Below are 22,977 nucleotides of genomic sequence, written 5' to 3' on the forward strand. Positions count from 1 at the left end.
ATGTTTTATCATATGAGCTTACCACACATGCTGCCTGCACAGCCTCAGACACACTGCCTGCGTTGGGGTCACACCAGAAAACATGGCATTGAAAGTGCTGGTTTCCGGTGTCCATGATGAAGGCAAATGTGTGTATGTCCCGTCCCACACCCATGAAGGACAAGAAACGGACACGACACTCCACCAACACCTCCTCTTCCTCCTCCTGCACAGACAGCCAAGAGGAGAATCAGCTAAATTCGGCTTAAATTCTGATCTATTAGATCGACAATCACATACACATCTTTTATCTATCTGTTAGTTGTCAGGATAGCAACAAAAAGTCCCTTGCCTTTTCTTTGATGACAGCCAGAGTGGTGTCAGCAATGCTCAGTATGACAGGAGTCCAGTCTTCTTTGCCTGTGGAGGACACGAGGCTGTCTATGGCCCCATTTATGATGTCCATACCTGGAGACAAAACACAGGAGACAGTGAACAGAGGGATATATTACAAGGGTACAGGTTGTCTTGTAAAGTGTGTATGGGTGTCAGTGTGAGTTCAGTTTTACCTATGGGGCGAGACACAGATGTCATACCCAGATATAGCACATGGAACTTCTGCACCAGCTCGGTCTTTGGCATGGGAAACTCTGCAGAGAGAAAACACACACAAACACACGTTAAAATACACTCAAATCACCCGTGGGGGGATTTTATCACACGACAACATCTAACGAAGCTCCAGAAGAGAAGTCCACACATGATAATTGGCTTAAACTAGAGAAATAAACAAATGCTTATGAATATTTTAATATTTTAGGGTGGCTGTTGACATGATTAGGGCATGAAAAAATATATTCACACACAAGCATGCAAGAATTCAGAGAGATGGATGTTTCATGCATGAAAATCAAGCCATGCCTGTTTACACAATGGCCTGTAGGCAGAAAAGATCGTCATACACAGGGAATGGTGATCAAAGATGTATCACCTGCAATCTGCAAAGGAGTTAACATCTTTTACCCTCAGGATCTCTCTATTAACACGCCATGCAATTAGCTTTAAAAGCTTGAGATGACTTCTGATGGGTAGAATTCTCAAAATTACATAAAAAGTGGTTAAATATTTTAGTACGCAGTTTGCAGATTGTCAATCCTTGAGTGTGATAAAAAATGAATAACAAGAAAAACAACACAGTGCTAAAAAGAGAGAGACCCAGAGAGAACCACCATTAAAATGTTGGAAGAAGTTAAGTGGTTAAATATAAAAGTCTGTTCTTGGAAGATTACTTGACTATGAGGTATGCTCTATATGATCTCCCAAAAAATTAACATTGATTTTAAAGGGGACATCACATGATTTTTGTGATTTTTCTGTCATTTATATACTATTATGATGTCAGATGTCTATGTTTAACATGGTTTAAGTTCCAAAACTTGACATGAACCTATGTGAAAATGCTGCCTTCAAGTCAAAAGCTCAGGTTTCAGCCTGCTGTGATGCTCCGTTTGCAAAGATACTTAAACTTCCCCATCAAGCTGACGTCAGCACATTAGCACACGCCCACAAACGGCTGTCCATTCCATATCTTTTGTTGCTAAGGTTGTTCTACAAGCTGTTTGTGTTGTCCACTCTCATATTTCAGATCACAATCGGGCTCGAACATTTACGGATTGAGAGGTTTATATTTTGAATGAAGACTGTGTGTTGATGTAGCCTCCAGAGGTGGGATATATTCCAGAGAGTGGGTTTAGTGAAAACTGAGTTTGTTCAACCTGAGATGACAGAAACTCAAGAGGTAACTTAAACTCTGTGAACCTTACCTGCTCACTGGCAGGTTTTCTTCAACAAACCCTGAATTTCTCTCAATGTCTCCTCCCTCTTACAGAGCCAGACACGCTGTTTCATTTCCTCCCTCACTCAGTCCGTATCAAAGTGTGTATCGAAGCACATTAATTAGTGGAGGTTTACTGTCTGTCAGAATCTAAATCCTGGCTGGATATTAGATTGTTCCCCAAGGACTTTCTAAAGTTATCGCTTTTATAAACATCAGTCATTTCTTTGAACAGCGGGTTTTTGCTCTCACATTGAAATATTACACAGCATGAATTCAGCCTCAGCTCAGAGTAAAACCTCTGCATGTCCTTCTGTTATAAAACCGTGACTCTGTGCACGCAAGACAGCTGGCAGTTTGTTAGAGCAGCTCCTGCACTGAAATGTTTACTGCACATAATGTATAGTCTCAGTTTAAATCTAAAAAAATGGTATGAAGCATCATTCCTATAATATTGGAGATTATATGTAAATATTTCTGTGTGAGCAGGACTGTGGTGCAGCTGTAGAATGTAGTTTGAAAGTGAGTTTTTAAAATTGGCTGTGTATAGTCTGAACATATTTTAACAGCATGTCAGTGACAATGTTTCAATTTACCACATTTATTGAAGTAGCTGAAAGGAAGTCACTGAATGCTGTTGAGCCAAGATACAAACATTTTTAAAATCTACTTTATTTTAACCTTGACACCTTTTCAAGTGCAAATCACCAAACACATTATTACTGGATCAGACTGTGAGCTTACAGTCATGCCTCTTTGTCTTTGATCTATATATTCTTTAAATGTTTAACTATGTTTTTCATCTTCAGTTGCTGCCTCTGTGTTTTGTCCCTGTCAGATTAAAGCTGAACAAATATATTTAAAATGTAATGTAGGCTACAGCCTGATACATGGATTCCACTTTATCATCATCAAGGAAATGTAAGTCTAGTAAATGATGAATTAATGGACTAGACTGAATAAAACTTTATTAATAAATGTGCACTGTCTTCATACACATGCATTAATATTGCTACGTCCACTGGATTAAAATGGAGACCGTCTTTTATTTACTTGTTGCCATGGTGAATTGTGGTATTAGAACTCCACTGACGATTCATCACAGACACGAGCTTAATTCAGAGTGAACATACTCAGAGTTGATTGAACAAACTCTGATTAGTTGTTCTGGAACCGAAAACTCTGAGTTTCCCATCTCAGGGTTCATCAGTTCAGAGTTCAGGGTTAGAGTCAGAGTTTGTAAAACCTGCTATCTTGAATAGACCCCTAACGGAAGTTGGCAGCAAAAGCTGGAAATGTTGGGTTTTCATTGGCGGTAACTTAACACGACTCTGATATGGCTGCCCCTCAGCAGCTTCCGGAAAGCTAGCCCATCAGAACAGAGTGGGCTCATTGGGCAGGGGTCCTCAAAGAGACAGGGGTTAAAATCCCCTGTTTCAGACAGAGGCTGAACTGAGCTGCTGCATAAAGGGCCACTATAAGATAAATAAGGTGTTTTTAACTGTAAATGATGTCAAGATATTCCAGTAGAGCCACAGAATATAAATATAGACCTGGAAATGTACATGAGACGTCTCCTTTTAATGGAATGCTGAATAATGACAGGCCAGGTACTAAAATATCTCTCAGGTAGATTACAAATTGTACACATTAAAGCAAACATGTACAATTAAAATATCCAACTTTGTCACCCCCACAGTGGTAGTGTCAGAAAGATACATTAAGATGAAAGGGCTGAAAGCAGCACGAAGACTGCACCAATTCTTCTACAAAACAAAAACAGAAAGATACAAAAATCACATAAATATTTCACACACAGTGACTTTAACTTCAGATAAACCTGCCCACTCATTACATCTTCCTCGTGATGAGTTTCAGCCCATTTTGTACAATCCCCATCTTAATTACTGCATTTCAGAGACTAACAATTCATCATGAACTCATCTCCGTGTGATCGGTATGGACTGAATAAGGGAAATCAATCATGGATAATGGCTTTGGCCTGGATTCACCTCATCAGTGTACTCCTTAAAGTCCTTAAAGGAAGGGTTCAGGTACCCATATGAACACTGAAGCTGTTTTTTTCTTGCTGTAATCATTCCTCCTGTTCATACTGACCATCAGAAGATCCCTTCCTAATGCACTTCACATGTAATTGATGATGGACAAAATCCACAGTCCAGTCCTCGTCTTGTGCAACATTGTATTTAAAAAGTTTATCTGCAGCTAATATGAGGCTTCAGCCATCTGATTTAAACAATTTTTTTCAGTCAGTTTTGTACAAAATTCCCTCTTTTTGTTTCCCTGTTGAGCTGCAGTGGAGGGATAGTAACAGGAAGAGGGAATTTTGTTCTAAAAGGCTGTAACTTTGGAAGATATTTTTTTGATTTGACTAACTCAATTAAACTTCGTAATACATTTTTACACAAAATGAGGACTATGGATTTTGCCCTCCATCGCTTACATTGAAAGCACATTATGGAAGTGATCTTCTAATAGCCAGTATGAACAGGAGGATTGATTACAGTAAGAAAAACCTTATCAATGTTCATATGTTCATATAGGTACGTGACAGACTTGAAATATTGTGAACCTATCCTTTAATATCTTCCACATTCAGTAGAGACTGATGAGGCTTTGAAAACAGTAGATTTTTAAAGGTTTGTGCACTTGAATCCACTTTAAAGTAGATCTCAAACAGCCTAAATCCAGTAGGGACAAACTCAAAGTGTACAGTGAGGCCATTATCCTGGTGTTGGTACTCATCTCAAATCATTCTGTGCTAATCTCTTCAAATGTGTCCCAACATGGGATTGCACACACCAGGCTACCCTAAAGAGATCTAATCCAGATGAAAACTGTTTTTCACTGCAAAGAGAGCGACTGGAAAACCTCTAGAGTGAATGGACCTGTCTATCCGCTGCAAGGGCAAGACCTCTCAGTGGATATCAAATGGTTTTTAAGTTAAAAGACTATGAGTTCAAGCAAGTTATAGCTGTAAAGGATGTGAGGAATTTTTCACCCATAAATTCTTTGATCCTGGGGTTGGGATGGGGGCTGTGTAGCACCAGGCCTCGCCTCAAAGGAACACTAATTGGGTTTTAATGAGGTCAACTGCCTCTGTAAGTGAAGAGCCGATACAGTTCTTTTATATTCTAATGCTGGAGCTCCTTTCCCCTGCGCTCAGCAGATACACACACCAGCTGAAGTTACAGTCAGGGATGAACCATGCTGGTGCTTTTTCTCTTCCTTCCTATAATTACTTGGGACTGAGTGGAACAAGCAGTGGGACTTAGCGAAATGGGAAATGGTGAATAGAATTAGTGCTGCGAGGATAAAGCTCAGTGATTGCAGAGCAAGGAGTTGTTCTGGAGTCAGCGTTATCTGTGTGTAATTGAACCAAACATTGCTATCTTTTCTATTAACAAATGTTCACAGTTGCTCCTGAGGCGATAAGGTCAATTTTAAAAAACATATATATGGGTTCAGATGTGGAGAATGCTGTAATATGAGACAAGAAACCACAGCAGGGAAGATAGCGCACGGCTGACAAATCCAATTCTCTCACGAGGGAACTACAAAAGAATAAGACTCAAAGAAAAGGGTGTGTGTGTATGTGTATGTGTATGTGTGTGTGTGTGTGTATGTGTGTATGTGTGCATGTGTGTTTGTGTGCATGTGTGTTTGTGTGTCTGTGTGTGTGTGTACCTTGTAGGGGTACATCGGAGCCTGTCTGGGAGGAGCTGCCAGCTGCAGCTTTGGCACTTTTCCTTTCAGCCATAATCTAGACAAGGGGAGAGGAAAAAAAGAGAGAGGATGGTAAAACACAGGAAGAAACAGGACAAAATGACAAAGAGAAAAAAGAAGGGGGAAAAAGAAGACAAGAGATGCAGACAGGATTGTTGAAAGCTGACACAACAGAGGGTCAAGATATACTGTAAGCTTTGATTTTCTCACAAATGAGCAGCTAAAAACAAATCCCAGCAAAGAATTCCAGCTGAGACACACAAAATATTAACAAAATTTAAAGGATATGGCTAGCGAAATTCGTTTTGGAGTACTTTCCAACTTCCCTGGCTGTGGCACTCAACCTCAAGTCCATTTGCTCCTACTGCAGTATATATCTATAAAAACAGGTCACAAATATATTACTTGGTTTTTTCAAAATGGTGGAATTCCAGGAGTAAATAATGTATTTCTCTGGGACTATTTTCAGCAGCGCATTTAGTGCTCTGGTGAGCATTTATGGCAGCAGGATGGTGTTTGTGGGATCGACTCAAGATGAACTACAGTGGCTGTGTTAATCAGAATGAAGGAACATGTCAGCCAGTTCAACAGTTTGGCTCATTGATGTGTTTTTAATAGTTTTTGGACAACAATGGAGGTCTACGGGACAGAGGAATAAGCTACATCAGGCTTTGGGTACGCAGACAATCAATTCATTGTTGGTTTTGGTCTTTTCTTCAGATTTGTTAACAATAAGAACACTATAGAGTATCACCAGCCTTATCCTTTAAAACCTCTCCAATATTTTACATGTTTGAATTCAACTGTTTGAAAAGAAGCTGTCTTTTCTTTCCTTCTGCTCTTCTGCTGCAGTGTACATGCTCTTGAAATGTTGAATAGCCTGCATGGCCTCTGCACTGAGCTGCTGCACTCTCTTCCTGCTAGAGATACTTGATTAATTGAAGGTGCCATTAATCAAAGTCTATGGTGAGTCTGCAACTCTGCTCAGGGGGGAACATGCAAGAAGACGCACACACACACACACACACACACAAAGGAAATATCACTCAGCGTGCTGTGTAGCTGCAGGACTAAGGTCACCAAGTTCCTCTGCTGCAGTAAAGACAAAACTACCAGCATGTTTAAAATAGGCGTGAAGTGTGAAGGGTCATTGTCACACACACACAGAAACACACTCCTCTTTCAATTTGTGGTAAGAGATCAGAAGAAATTAATGTTACATTCACTTCTCTGTCTAAATGGGTCAACACGCCTCTAAAGGAGGAGATCTGTAGTTCCAGGTGGATTCATCCTTTACAAGGTCACTTTTGACCTGAGGACAGACCGGTTTCTCTTTGTGGACACGAGGCTGTGTGTGTGTATGTGTGTGTGTGTGTGTGAGAGACAGAGAGGGAGAGAGAGCGAGAGAGAGAAAGTGCGTATGTGTGACTCAAGTGTTGACTTTGCTTTATGCTGCAGCTTTGCACCTTTAAAGATCTGTGTGGCTCCCTGTCCCTGAGAGGGTTAACACACTGTCACCAGCAGCTTACTCTTTCTCACACACACACACACAGAAAACTCTTTTTAAGAAACACTGCATGTAACCTGAATCTTATCTCCTCACCTCACAGTAAAGGCTCTTAAAACTTCCCTCTCCTCTAGTGAACAACACACACACGCAAACACTCTGTACCAAACTCAATTTTTTTTGTTTCTCTTTGTTTCTCACCCTAATTAAAACTTGATAGCTTGTTTCAGCAGCAGATAAGCTTGTTCATGCGGAGACGGTGGTGGTAATGACACCCACCTTAGAGCAGATTTCGTGGAGACTTGTGGCGATGGCTGCGGCAGGGGTATCACATCGGAAGACGTGGCACTTCAGCACCCGCGTGTTTTTGTCTCTCGCCACATAGGCAAAGTCCCTGAAGCACAGACGGAAGACACAAAAACATGTACAAGAATCATCACACATGAATGACTGAAGCAGTTATGAAACAAACTCATTGTTTACCTTGATGCACCTTCATGACGTTTGTAAAAGGGGCAGTAAGTAAGAATCTCTGTTGTCCTGTAATACGAGTGACTCTAGAGCTGCAACGGTTATTTGATTAATTGATTAGTTGCTCACTATTATATCAATCTACAACTATTAATAATATGGATACGTTTGGAGCCATTCTTTGACAAAAAAATGTCCAAATTCTCTGCTTCCAGCTTCTCAAATGTGAATATTTTCTGGTTTATATTATAGTAAACTGAATATCTTTTCCGAGTTTGGAGTTGTGGATTGTTGGTCGGGACAAAAAAAGACATTTGAGGACCATTTTCTGACATTTTACAGACCAAACAACTAATCAATCAATTGATATAATAATTGACAGATTAATCGCTAATGAAAATAATTGTTAGTTGCTTTCCTAGATGACTCAGTGATTTTCCAGCATGTACACTTGTATTGTATTTAAATTTGATCTACTTGTACAATTTTCTTTCCACATTATAAGCTGCCTTCATAAGGATTCTAACTTTTATGAAGAAAAGAAAGATAAAAGAACCACAATTGATCTCACAATTTACTGATCAGGAGGAGAAATACTAAAAAATAGGACAAAAAGAGAAGGAAGGACACTGTTTCCTCCACAAGAGGTAAATTCTTTTAGCATATAGGGAGTAAATGATGAATAACCTCATTGTGTTGATAGGTCCATTACAGGATCCCATCTCTTTTTAAATGTGCATTTTTGTATTGATGTTATTTGTTCCATCTCATAACACTTCTTGATACCACATATTGTATGTGGGAGATTCAGGCAATTAATTTTAATACACTTAACGGGTGCCAGTAACTGGTATTACTCCTTGGAGAGCCACCTTTGGACATCACTGGATATTGAGATGAAACACTTCTTGAAGAGCTTCAATCTCCTTCTCCTAGAAGGCACTTAGCTTAGGGCCAATATGTGGATATAATTGCCTATTTGTGTTCTACATTTTCTTCAGCAGTTTTTTTTTCAGATTTTGCCAATATCTACAGCGTCTGGAAATATCTTGTTTACTTTCCATTTGAAATCCCTCCTGGTGTTTGAGCCCAAATTTTATTCTCATTCCTTTTATCAAGACTTTTTCGGTTGGAGTGGATTTCACATCTTTTCCCCACCCAATACTGTATGTGTTGTTAGAAAGTGACTCACTGCAAAAAAAAAAAAAAAAAGTGGACCTTGGACCTTGGTCTGCAATAGTAACTTTTCATTCTCCTCTCTGCACCTGTTTGCATTTTCAGCTGTTCAGCAGCGGAATAAGAAGCCATCAAAACATCATGTTGCACAACATTTCATGCACAAGTAAAAAAAAAAATCCACACGACAAAGCAGAATTATTATTACGCCATTTTGCATCATAATATATTTACCTCTTCTCCAGACATTTATGGTGGTGCTCTGCTCTAATTAGTTCACTCATCTACTGTGAAATTGTTGCTTCATTATTCGTGTCATTTACAGGCCGCTATAAGCTTTGCTGTGTTGCTGCAATTCCTTTTTCACCAATCAAGTTTTATATGACAAAGAGATTACTTAAAGCCCCTTTAATCTGCTTTGTTGGATGCCGTTGCTAAACAACAGGTGAATGTTTACCTGTCCTTAGGCATTTTTTGACTGAAAACGGTGTCGGCTAATTCTGGCTACAATGACACACAGGCACGTATGCATACACAAAGGCAGATGTGTGTCCCAGTGCCCGAGGAAACCGAATGCTGAAAGCTCTCTCACAGTGGTGCCACATGCCAAAGAAAAATGAAGAGGAGGAGGAGGGTGAGACTGAGAAAGGAAAGCTCCGCAGAGAAGGAAACTTTGTGCAGAGAGTGGGTGGAAGATGAAACACAGCTGAGATACTACACAGACACACACACACATACACAAGATGAAATATAGACACTTCTCGACCTCATTAACAGGTGAGACGAGTGGCAGAACAAAAGGTAGGAGGATGTGTATGCAGCCAGGACTGAAATGACTGAGTAAACAGAACGCAGAGGGAAAGGGGGAGTGGGGACATGCAGAGAAGCCAACTGGATGGCAGCGTCACACACACACACAAACAAACACACACACACACACACTCATATACAACGCACACTCCCAAATAACCACAGACACAAACAGAATTATAGCATATACAGTCGACATTTATCACAGCAAGCTCTTTGTGTTTATGAGTCCATTATCCGGCCTGTCTCCTCTGCTTAATTGTGTGCTCACACACTTTTAGGTCAATAATGCCTACCGCCTGTGGCCAGCAAAGAAAAGTGTGACAGGACGGTGTATGTGTGTGTGTGTGTGTGGAGTGTGTGTGTATGCGTCCAGTGCACTCCGTTCAGGGACATTTGAGCAGTGTGTCACCAAAGCAGCATGAGTGGCCTTGCCTCGCATACTACAAATGGTTCTTTTATGACTTCTGTGCCCTCTCTGGGGGATCAAAACGCTATAAAACAGCATGCAACTCTTAATAGGAAATAGCCTGTGGTCAGTCTGGCTCGCTGATGATTTAACACCAATGATTTAGTCCTTCAGCGGTCGCTGCTGCACTCCTGTAAAGAGCAACAGTGACTCTGGGCATACCAAAGCCACTGATTTGATGCCTAATGACAGATGATGTGATTGCACAGGGGGAGTGGATGTCTTGACACAACGATTACTGAAAACAATGGAGAGGCACGATCACACTTGAGCACACCGCGTAGAGCAGTTACCTTTCTCTGGTTCCCGGGAAGCAGAAGGAGGTAGGAGGAGGAAAAGAAAGGGGGTTGTTGAGGGGCAGGAGGGTTTAATTAAGAGACAGGAAAAATTATAGATGAAAAGGGAAAAGAAAATGAGAGAAAGTAGGGAAAGCAGAGGGAAGGAAAAAAGAGAGAAATGTTATTATAATAAGTCAGAAACAGACACAATGCTCTTTCACCTCAATCACTGTCTTCCTGTGAGGTGTGTGTGTGTGTCACATGTGTGCACTACAGCTCAGCTCGGTGTACTTTTCATTTCTGTGGCTTATCGTTCCACTACATTATGACACAGCACACCTTTCCTGTTAGATGTGCCAACATACTTGCACACACACACACACACATACACACACATCTAACATCTTGTTACAGTACTGCAGCTCTCCCTATTCACACTCCCCCCTTTTCCCCATTTTCCCTCCCAATCTCTCTTTCATCCTCTCACTCTTTAATCTTCCTTTCGCTCCTCAGCTCTCTCTCTATCTCTCACCCCTCCACTCACTCGCTTTTCTTCCCACAACAGGAGAAGCCCTCACAGAAGAAGAAGAAGAAGAAGAAGAAGAAGAAGAAGAAGAAGAAGAAGAGATGCAACACAGAGGGATTCATATCAGCAGTGCAACTCATCAGAGCCGCTCTCTCTTCCATACAGTCTGTGACACTTGTCATCAGGAGCACTACAAAGGAGGCGCTGGCTGAATAAAGAACAGAGGGTTAATTCAAACATTGACTGCCTTTGATTCTTTGATGATCCACTTAGTAAGAAGCAGTTGGTGTGTGTGTGTGTGTGTGTGTGTGTGTGTGTGTGTGTGCGTGTGGTAGCAGCTGGCAGATTATTTCAAACAGGGATCTTCAGAGTATCAGAGCTGCTGCTTCATCTTACTCTCCGAGCAGCCGGTGGTCGCCACATGCACACTCTCTAACACACACAGACACACACACACACACACAGACACACACACACACACACACAGACATATGGAGAGTGCTAATATCAACACATGTATAAAATGCCTAAAAGCCCTCATTCGCCACAAATAAATACATCTGCCCATGCTGTATTAAAATGTAACTCTTTCTCTCTGTGTTTCACTTTGTTTGAATTTCATTCATGATTTTTTTTTTTACTATGAGTCCATTTGCTTCCCATTCCACTTCCCTCTGCTCCATTTCAAATTCAGACTCCAAGCTTTATTCACTGTCAGTCACTTTGGTGGAATTGGATTTCGGTGTCAAAATTCTGAATAAGCGCAAAAGCTGCCCTCCATTAACCTCTACACTGTGCCCCTTTCTTCTCTTTCTGCAGCTAGTTTGCATGAAAGTGCCACATTCAAAGTATTTCAACTGCTTTATTACTGATGGAAGAAACCCAGATCAGACTCCAGTCTCCCCCACATCCTACACTACTGTCATCATCACACTGATCTTATTTCAATTTGACAGCGCGAGACTGAGACTAAGCCAGTCTAACTTCTGGAAATGCTACATTTTTACACCTGAAAACTGAGCTTTTCAAAAATGGAGAAAATTAATATTTGGGAATACAATGACTTAAGTCTGGTCAGGCAGTAAAGTTAGGAAGCCAACTTTCTGGTGCTTCTAACTTCCTCTATGATTTGGCTGTATTACAACACAACGGAGAGCGGGAGGAGACAGAGCAGAGGTTTGGCCAGCAGAGACTCAGCAGAGTAACCAGGCCATGTCTGAAGCCAAGATACTAGAAATCCTGAGGTCATAAGTTCAAAGTCCTCCAGCTGAACCCCACACACCAGAGACATTGTTGACCAGCCAACAACCCAACTCTGTACAGTTTTCAGTGTATTTTTAAAATCATGTAACTATTATATATTCTATTATTATATATTCTGCAATCCCCCCTCCCACCCCCTACATTATAGTCTGGTCCCAGGAATGTTAATTAAATTAGTTTCTTGCCTACAAAACAGACTAATTTTGTCTAAAAAGGTCAGCTTTAAATAACCTTGCATATGTAATATGTGTGTAATCATAGAATTAACTTCTCATCACCAAACCTCAAATTTCCAAAAAATATTTGCAAGGTCATGACCTCAGTGCCCTTTCAACACAAAATTAGGAAAAAGAAGAGCGGATTTAGCAATTTTTCTGCTTTTTTGGCTTTTCAGTGTAGACAAAGATCTTTACGAAAACAGCCTAATGTGAATGCAGCTTCCTTTGATCTTCTCCTTAATCTAATAGGCAGTTTGGTGTGGAGATAGTTGAAGAGACAGAAATAGAGGAAAAAGGAAGAGAGAGAGTTGCTGGGTTTAAGGAGCAGTCATCCTGACCTGAGTTAATGCAGGGAGATGACACATTATAGAGAGAGACACGCAGCGGATCAACCAACAACTGAGGATGAGTGACAGATAGAGCTCAGAGATGTATGAAGAGTGTTTGGCAGAAGAGTGGATGAGGAGAGAGAGAGGATAGATTGATAGAGTGTCAAGAGAAGGGAGTCATAAAGGCCAGAAATCCAAAAGGAAAAGGTGGGAGTGTATAATGGAGGAATGGGAACGAGGTGTGAGACCCAGTGGGGAGGGGGCTGGATGGAGGAGGAAAGTGGTGAAGAGGAAAAGATGAAAGGTATACGAAAGCACCAAAGCAGCGAGATGAGTTAAAGCAAAACTCCCACTACTCATGTGTTTTTTTCCCTCTCTGTGTGCTCCACATATTTCCAGAGCTGAATAAAGGATGACTGACTCACTACTACCAATCCCTCTTTGATCCTGATGGCTATGAAGCAGACTTGGCTGGAGAGGATGCGTACAACCTGAGATTAAATGAGGTCACAGCTGTAGATGTATGGTGAAAGTCACACATACCCGTCAACTTCTGCCCCTCTGACATCAGTCACCCACCATAAGTAGTACTAACAGCACTGTATGTGGTAGTAACATTTGTACAGTTGAAGAAAAACTCCACCTTTGCACACACAAACATGGCTGCAGTTTGTGATATTCAGTGTTAAGATGCATTCTCACATTTTTATTTAGGATTATTACATTAATTTCAGTGATGCAACTGTTTCCCTACATTGATTTTCTCATTTATTCAAATTACAAGAGATGAGGGTGTAAAAATGTAGTACGCTGCTGCTGACAAATGCAAAAAGAAGAAATGTGAAAAAAAATCAGTAAATGCAAAGCAATGATGCCTTCTAGACCACTGATGCTTTGCTTGTTTGTAACATTGGTGTCTTTGCCTCCTTTATTACGGATTGACATATGACATATGCATGACATATGACAAATGGGTGTTGCTGATGAAATGCAACCCAACACAGATTTTTCCCACATGTTTGAGATATGCTCCCTAATGTTTTAACTCCAATATAGATATAATGAGCTATGACAAAGTCTTGAAAGTGCGTGTAAAATGGACAAGAGAGCTTTTCCACTTTGTGTCAACCGTTATCTCATTTTCTTTTCATGGACACTCAAAAACAGCTTTATTTGGTGTGGACCTCCTCCTGTTAAATGCACAACCTCCTGTTGACTTGTATTTTCCCTCTGTTAAAGACCCTCGTTCTATTTACATCATTCATTTCCACCTGGACCATTTGCAATTACACAGATTTTATTTATTTTTACATTTAGTTTTCTTTCTTTTTTGAAATTATGTTTTGTTATTTGGTATGGTTACAACTGTTTAAAAATGTTTAAAACAAGAAAATGAAGCAACAAGTTCAGGTAAAAATCTGAAAACACATACCAATACAGATATTTTTGTGAAATAAACAGATACAGATAGCAACTTTACACCCTTACATCAGATTATGTCAGATTTTAGAGTTTATTTAACGTTTATTGGCATAGGGACAATATAGCATGAACTAATGCCACATACCACAGCATTTATAGCCTGAGCTAGTTTGCAATGCCCGTCACCAGATGGTCCTTTATTTTTGGCCCATTATCCACAAAAATAGGAAATTTACAAAAGAAAACTGTAAAACTAAATAGTCCCAGAAATTAAGGTACATCATCCATAATTGCTTTTAAAAGTGTTGATAGATTTGTTGTGTATTTTTCCCTTTTCATTTTTTTTCATCAGCATTAAAATTAACAAATATAAGGTTTAGTTGTTTACAGAGGACCTATTATGCTCATTTTCAGCTCTATATTTTTATTCTGGGACTTCAACAGACTAGCTTTGCATGATTCACAGTTCAAAAAACTCCTTATTTATCTTACACTTGCCCTTTATGCAGCCCCTCAGTTCAGCATCTGTTTCTAACAGACAGGCAGTTTTAGCCTAGTTTCTTTAAGGCCCCCCTCCCAATGAGCCTACTTTGTTCTGATTGGCCAGCTTCAGGAAGCCTGCCGATGGGCAGCCGTATCAGTCGTGTTAAGTTACTGCTGATGAAAACCCAACATTTCCTGCTTTACTGCTTCATATTAAAAGCTTTTAAATGACTAAGTAATGGGAGACTTCTATTGTCAAGAATTTATAGGAAATTAGACATGTTCCTTGTCGAATTAGCAAAGTTTCATTAGCGGTGCTAAAAACCAGTCGACACAACAACATATGGAGATATTTGGAGCTCTTTGTTAAGTGGATAAGTTAGAAATAATGCAGGGAGGAATAGTACAAGCAGAAACAGCCATAGTGATGATGATGTTTGGTGAAGAGCTGCAGACGACTAGCACACCTCAAACAGGTAAACAACTTATTTTACTTTGTGGTGCTGTGTAATGGAAAAACATTCACAGTTCGACTGGAGTCACGGCTCGGCATGACTACCCCCAAAACAATCGAAAAATGCCATAATGTTCATGCGCCAGTTCACTACTCCGCTTCAGAGATGTGTGTGGAGCAGATGAGCATATAAAGAAATCTGTCATTATCTGTCATTATTTGACACTTTGTCACGCCATGTTTAATATAAATTGTAACATTATATATATGACAGAAAATAAGGAAAATCATAATAAGGCCCCTTTAAATGATACACTATTCACTGACGATACTCTACTATTCAGAAGGGTTACTTCACCATGCATCTTCAGGTGATAAAACGGCATAATAAAACTAAAGTGTCCCTCAACTGTTGCAGTAAAAGATCTTTATAAGACGCAGTGAAAACAGCACAAATGTAACTAGTCCCCAGTCTGCTCTGCTGTACTTTCTTCTGCTCTGCAGCTTCCAGTATCGCTCAGTAGAGACTCATGTCCTCTCCAAACCATCTGTCAAACACACACACACACACAAGCTCACACACAGCACTGTGGCATCACACACGCTTCACACAGACTTCAATTATCAAATAGCTTTACAGAGTGTCTGGGTAGCACCGGCCGCTATGCTAATGCACTTACATATGCTAATTGCACAGCCAAATGCTGATTAGAAATGTCTGAGGAGGAAGTTCTTGTGACTCTCCTGTCAGTAGAAAGAAGATGAGGAGGCAGTGAGGGCCAGGTGTGTGTACAGTGTGTGTGTGTGTGTGTGTGTGTGTGTGTGTGTGTGTGTGTGTGTGTGTGTGTGTGTGTGTATGTGTGTGTGTGTGTGTGTGTGTGAGGAAATATGTTATTATTGATTGCCACTGAACTGGTAACTCTATAATCGTTGACAGTGTTGTGACTTTGGCTTCAGTCCAAAGTGGATGTGATCCAGTTTCACAGTGAGGCTCAACACTGAACTGTGACAGGTGAGAGCAGCACTGAGAGAAACAACAGCTGGATGGTGATTTAGAGGAAAGCCCTTTCATCACACTGCAAAGAGAATAACAAAACAAATGGCAGGTATATGTATACTTAGCGACTGTTCAGTTATTCTCTTTTCAAAAACTTTTGTGTGAGACTCGTTGTTTCATTATCTTACCTTAAAACCTGATGCAGTGTGAAATAATCCTCAGTAAAGCAGAACACTCTTTGTAGTTAGTTTGTATACACTGTTACGATGACAGCTACAACAATATTCATCCTCCCTTTGTAAGCACAGAAAAAGCGAAACATATGTGCTGTCAGGCCTACAAATGTATTTATGGTCATTTAAATTTTGTTGATGAGCCTTCATAATCTGCGTGGATTCAGCAGAAAAAATATCCATTTTCATTAGTCCAAACTTAAAAAAAACACCATACACGCCATACACTGCTGTGAAGAAACAGTTTTTTAAAAATTGGACCCCAGAGTGTTAATAATTGTGTTTGCAGAGAACAGTGGATGTTGCTCATGATGGAAGTTAATTTGTAGTTTACTATAATTGAGTGTAGAATATGATGATTAACAAATAAATAAAATTTGATGATAAAACCCAAAAGAGGAGATGCAAAGTACAGACTTTACAGAGCCATTAACAGGACTGTGAAGTGCTGCTGGCAGAAATTGCTGCACTACTGATGCAATGTTACTGTCCATTATCTGGTACTTACAGTTGTGTCTATAGCATGTTTAAATATCCTTTATTTAAATTAGAACCCCACCAATATCAATTTTTGAGACAGATACTATTTGAAAAATCAGAGAACAGTATATTGGCCAATATTCACTTTTAAAATAAACACATCATATAAACAAACATTTTTGATGTATTACATTATTTAAGAGCTGTGCTCTTGCTGTGCTCAAAGATCTACAGAGTGGACAGAGACATTGCACAGCTGAACAATGTACTTAATTATGATAATATTATGTACTTACATGTTTACTTTTACTGTAATTTTGTAATTTTGTCACCTCTGTATATACAACATCTAGTGCCTGTGACCCTTCCTTTGTTGCTCTTCCTGATGTTTTCCCTGTTTTTCTCCTATTTTGTGGGTTTTTCTTTATCTGAAATTGGGGATCTAATGATAAAGGGTGTTGCATGTTGCACAGATTACAAAGCCTTCTGAGGAAAATTTGTGATTTTGGGATATATTATATATAAATAATGCAATTTCTTGTTACTTATCGGTCAACAGATATGGCCCATTTGCTCCTGTGATCTGGATACATTACAGTTTGTATAACTGGGGCAGGCAAACTTGTCAACAAAAATGGCGTGTCCCAGGTCAAGGAAAGCAGAGCCACAGTCATTTTTTGTGAGGGAGGACTTATTATCTACTGCTACTACTTGTAGTTTTTGCCAGGCTTGCTTGAGATAGCAGGAAGAGGCAGAGTTAGGTGAGCTTTCAACTTGCTGGGTGGATTTTTGACCTTACATTAACTTGCATTTTTCCTCATCCAGATAAGATTCAGTTACAGTTACAGATGCAGTTAATGCATCTGTAAGTGTAAATGACGAAATGAGGAATATATATATATATAGTGTTGGACGAAAAGATCAATATCACTCTCATGCCTGTGTGTTAAGTACGGAGCTGAAGCTGGGAGGTGATCACCATAGCTTAGCATAAAGACTGGAAGCAGGGGGTAAACAGGCAGCCTGGCTCTGTCCAAAGTTCAAAAATACAGCACCTCATTTAACTCTCAGCAAAAAAAACTGAATAAGCTTATTTCCCAAAAGGGTGAACAATTCCTTTTAAAAGTAAGGACAAAAACACATTTAAAAGTCAATGGAGCAGGATTTTGGATCTAATTTGGATCTAATTTGAAAGCTTGTGTGACAACTGAACAGGGTAAACCCCTCTGCGACCTGGTGAATTAGTCATGGCCCACAGCCATTAGGCCTAATGTAGAATGTCTGTGTGTAATTACCTCTCTACACAGTAAACTTGTTTACAGCACCGAGATGAGCAGCAAAATGAGCACCCGGGGCCAGAGGGCACAGTGAAGGAGGAGGAGGAGGCCCTCCCTACATCACTGGTACCACATGATACATCCCCACACACACACACACACAGGCAGACAGACAGAAACACACAATCACCAATATCGCCTGAGGCAGCAAAGAACTAGGACAAAATCAAGTCGAAATAAAAATAATACTGTTGTCTAGAGTGTATTAAACAGCGTACGAAGCGCTGCTTGTGTGATTTGAGCAGACAGTTGATGTTGTTTACAGCAGCAGTTATGCCTCAGTTTGATTCATCCTCAGAGATTTACAAACTTGATGGTGAAAATGGTGTTTTACTAAAAGGGGGCGCACATACACGACCCCAGTTTATGTTCATGCAGCTTGGTGACCTGATTCCAGGCGTATATGGTGAGGCAGGGAGAGGGAGGGGCAACAAGCTGAGGAGGCACACACAGTACCCGTGTGTCAACACTCCTCATCGTATTTCATTACATATTTAAGAGCAGAGATAGGTGGGTTGGTGAGATGGAAAGATAAAGTGAGTGTATGTGTGTGTGTGTGTGTGTGTGGTGAGGGGGATGAGGGGGAGACTCTGGGTGGGCGAGAGAGGGAGAGAGACGATGTCCTGCTGTTCTCTCTGCTCTTGATCATTTATACATCACACTGCTCTGGAGTGTGTGTGTGTGGGATCTGTGTCTGTGAGTGACTAAATGTGTGTGCGCGCGTGTGTTTTTTGTACACAAGCGCCGATATTCTCGACTGAGACAAGGCTTCGGTGAGGTGTCACCTCAGTAAGACGCCCCCATTCATGTATCTTACTAACGTGTATATGTGTGTGTGTGTGTGTGAGAGAAAGTGTGTGTGTGTGTGAGAGAGAGAGATAAAGAGAGTGTGTGGGAGAGTGCTGGGATTTGGTGTTGAGTTAGTGTGTGAGAGCTTCTTCTCTGCAGTTTCGATCATACTGTATGCATGTAACCTAATTAGCTGCATGTGCCATAAATCATGTTTCATGCACACACTATATAGTAATGTGCAGTTTTTCTCACAGCCAACTGAAGTATTTAAAGGGTCAGTTCACCCAAATTACAGAAAATGATATCTTCTAAGCTGAAATGAGAAGTCAATGAATAGATTAGGTGACTGATTTGGCAACTATTTTGATAATTGATTAATCTTATTATTATTTTTATTATTCAAGTAAAGATATGGAGCACACAATCCCTTTTTCCAGCTGCTTTTCTCTGTTAATATGATGGTAAATTAATAATTTGGGGGGTTGCACTGTTGGTCAGAGAAAATGTGGTATTTGGAGACATCAGCTTGGGCTTTAAGGAACTGTAATTGACATTTTTTACTATGTGCTGACATTATATACTGTATACACCACACGATCCATCAGTTAGTCAGGATTGACTGAAACGTTGCCACCCTATTTCTGTCTTACTTTTATTGGTGTCTGGCATGCAGATTCAGTGGTTTTGGTTTTATTTGTCCAGGTTTTGAGATATCTCCCTCACATAGGCTGTGAACAGTTTTCACTATAACTTTTTTGTAACAAAGAAATATTCCCTCTGAAACTGTTGACAGTGTGATTTCTAGATGATCCAGAGTAAAAAGGACACTGTTTCTGTACATACACATTGCTGTTAAATTGTTCAGTGCTCTGAGCAGCACATATGACATTCAGTTCATCTCCGTTGTATTTGGTTGGAGGCAGAAAACCCAATACATGGAAAAAGAAAACCAAAACTGTGTGCATGGCTAGAAACCACTAGTTATGTGAGAAAATGTTTTTGGTAATTTGGGGGAACTGAACCTTTAAATGGCAAATATACCTATTGAGCAACAGATATAATAATAGCAGACCTTGTAATGGCTCTGCACGGTTTACTTTTTTCTAATGACAATGTCTTTAGTAATACAGACATTTAGAACTGAAACAATTTTGATAATGAATAAATACTTCATGTCATTTTTCAAATGCCAAACTCTATCTAGTTCAAGCTTCTCTGTTACGAAGATTTGCTGCTTTTATGTCTTATGTGATAGTAAACAGAATATATTTGGGTTTTGGGCTGTTAGTCTGGAAAAAAAAAGATATTTTAAGATGTCATTGAGGGCTTTGGAAAGTTGTGATGATTGGCTTTTTTTTTTTGCCATTTTCTGGTAGTTTCTAGATTAATTATTAATTGATGAACTAAGAAAATAACACTGGAGGTTGGTTTTACTTGATTCGTTCAATTAAATGTTGTCACATTTTCATTGTAGCATCAGTTAAATGTAAGTTACGATCAAAGGACAGAGGAACTGTGGTTGTTAGCCATTCGGTTGTATCAGTTTGGTCTGTGTTTCTTGGTTGAAGTAGAAGAAGACGAGTCAAAAACAGCCACGCTGATACTGGGATTTCCACAGTGCTCGTTGTTTATTACTAACATTCACATCAACCTTACCAAGCCCGGTCGTATGGCTACTATTTTATCATACATGAACAAAACAGAGGCCACATGTAACCAAACGTTGGTCTTGAGTTGAAGGGCAAAAAGAAAACAGGAGCTCAATAACATGCGTCCGTTCACAGCTTGCGCACCGCTCAACAAACTCAAACAATACAAGGCGCTGTCTGATGACATTGCCTCCCTCGTACCAAGACAACACAGTGAGTCTTAAAGGTACATTTCACAATTTCGACTGTTACATGGTGTCAAGTATCATGACCTCAAATTCATTTACTATTTAACATTTTTATCTGCATCTATCTATAAATAATCGAATTGTGAATAAATGTATTCTGACCCTGAGCTGCAGATATATATTGAATTGTAATCATGACAAGTGATAAATGTGCACCTTTAAATACACTCTGTCAAGAATAAATTATTTGAAGAAAGTGTGATATTGATCCTAAGGGGAGATAAATCTATCAGCTTATACATCAGTTCTGCTAGACAAGCCAACAGCCCCCTCAGTGGACACAAAACATGCAAAAACCTCCTTAAAATGCGTCTAAACATGTAATTCAAATGTATTCAGTTAAAACAGTCCACAACCACTTCTGCTGTCAGTAGTCTGAATAAATAGACGAGCCACAGGCAGACACTGTCTGTGCCAGCGTCCTGCTGTGTTCAACCCTGTATGATCAGCGAACATCAGCATCACCTCACATCACTGCCCGACGCGGCGGGGAACAGCGAGGGTTTTATCGGGAGGAGATTTATTGGTTGGTGGGGCAATGGAAGGGATCTATAGTAGGAACAGGAGGAGTAATCTGTCAGGAAGACAGGATTACAGCAGGTGTGCCAAACAATGCTAATATAAGATAGAGGGAGAGAGAGAGAGAGAGCAAGAGAGAGAGAGTTAGCATGAAGACTATGAGAGAGAAGAAATGAGAAAAGAGGAAGAGATATTTTATTTTTTTTAAGGTTTTTGCAAACCTGGATGCTTCTGCTTGTAATTCTGTGTGTGCGTGTCTGACATATGACTCTGGGCTGGAGAGTGAGGGGGACACTGCTCCTACCTTAATGACCCTTTAGAGAATGAGGGTTTCTGGGGGGCGGGAGGAGCTGGGTGGACATTTCCTGACAAGAAGAGCGTGTATGTGTGTGGAGAAGTGGGTGTGATGGATTGTGGGTAGATGGAAGGAGCTGACGCGGAGGAGCAATGACTTGCAGGGAAAGAGAGAGGTTGGCCGGGCTCAAATCGGGAGCAGGAGCAGAGAGGAAAGGCCATCAATCACTGTGGCGTCTATCGAGTGGGTCTAGGTGTTCGGCCTCCATCCCTGTGGGCCGTCGGAGGGACCTTGCATGTTAATTAAGGCTACAGGGGACTAAGCATCAGCAAATAAGCTGCAGCTCAACGGGGACATCGTGACGGGAAGGACTGGAACCCAAACATGCACATACAAACTCACTTCATTGACATAAATGGAGGTGATCGCTAGAGTGTGTTCAGCATTAAAATATTAATGATACCGAGGGCTTGCGTGTTTCTTCTTCTCTTCTTTTCCTCTCATCTTTTCTCTTCTCTCCTTTCCCTTTCTTTTCTACATGCACAGCTGTCCACAGAAGGTCAGCGGTGGTGGTGGGGGGAAACAAGTGAGAGCTGGAGGGAATAAGCAAGCAGAGCCCCACTGCTGCCCACTAATGAATATGAATGAAATGTGGAATCAGTGTGTGTGTTTGCAGGAGTAATTGTGTGAATGTGCTGATGAGCCATTAGTGAAGAAAGGTAACGATAGTTCACTTTAATAATCTGGAAATGCACAGAGACGTCGGGGCCTATACAAAGACACTATTAAAGGCGCACATCCTCCGCTTCTCAACAGTGTTGTCTCAATCCTAATGCGTGTCACAAGCCAAGGACAAGAAAACAAGCAGCAACTGACCCCCTAACGTCGTAAATCATCTCACTCTGGCTTTTTGTTCTTCGCTTACTGTTTCCCCGCTCATTCTTCATCCTCCTCTCTCCTCCTCCTCCTCATCCTCTGCTTGTTATGGTAGACACTCAAGGAGAGAGAGAAGGGGGAAACTCCACACACACACACACACACACACCTTTACTCAGGTATGTATCCTCACATGAACAGATTGGGATGAGGTGAAAGATGCTTAAGTCAAAAATATTAATATTTTGGCTCTGAAGAACACACATATACACACACACACCAAGTGCGATATCAAACAGCTCCAAACAGCCATGACACACACTTCGAAAATCCCTGCAGCACATCCAGACTCTTTAATCCTGTCTTTCTCAATCCCTCCTTTGCTTACTTCATCTCTCTTTCTGTCTTTCACTCTTATGGTTTTTTCTTTCTTATCTGGCTCCCTGGGCGTTCGCTCGTATCTCAGTGATTCCTCTGGCTGCAAAACCAGCCTGCATCTCGACACCTTGACCGCCAGCCAGAGAGAGAGAGACAGAGAGAGAGTGAGAGAGAGAGAGAAAGAGAGAGAGAGAGAGAGATAAAGAG

At 40.5% G+C, this 22,977-nt stretch overlaps 1 protein-coding gene across 3 annotated transcripts in view; it reads right to left on the minus strand.

Moving 5' to 3' along the window:
• LOC137189379 (amyloid beta precursor protein binding family B member 2) overlaps window positions 1-22,977 on the minus strand; it is a 40,121-nt gene that overhangs the window by 2,255 nt on the left and 14,889 nt on the right. For all 3 annotated transcript variants that reach the window (XM_067599174.1, XM_067599172.1, XM_067599173.1), the window contains exons 9-13: window positions 7,347-7,461; window positions 5,522-5,597; window positions 549-629; window positions 332-447; window positions 23-205 (exon numbers count right to left, since the gene is read on the minus strand). In XM_067599174.1, the coding sequence (XP_067455275.1) occupies window positions 23-205; window positions 332-447; window positions 549-629; window positions 5,522-5,597; window positions 7,347-7,461 (571 nt within the window). The remainder of the gene's footprint in view (window positions 1-22; window positions 206-331; window positions 448-548; window positions 630-5,521; window positions 5,598-7,346; window positions 7,462-22,977) is intronic.

Source organism: Thunnus thynnus, chromosome 9 (assembly GCF_963924715.1).
Source record: "Thunnus thynnus chromosome 9, fThuThy2.1, whole genome shotgun sequence".
Lineage (NCBI taxonomy): Eukaryota > Metazoa > Chordata > Actinopteri > Scombriformes > Scombridae > Thunnus > Thunnus thynnus.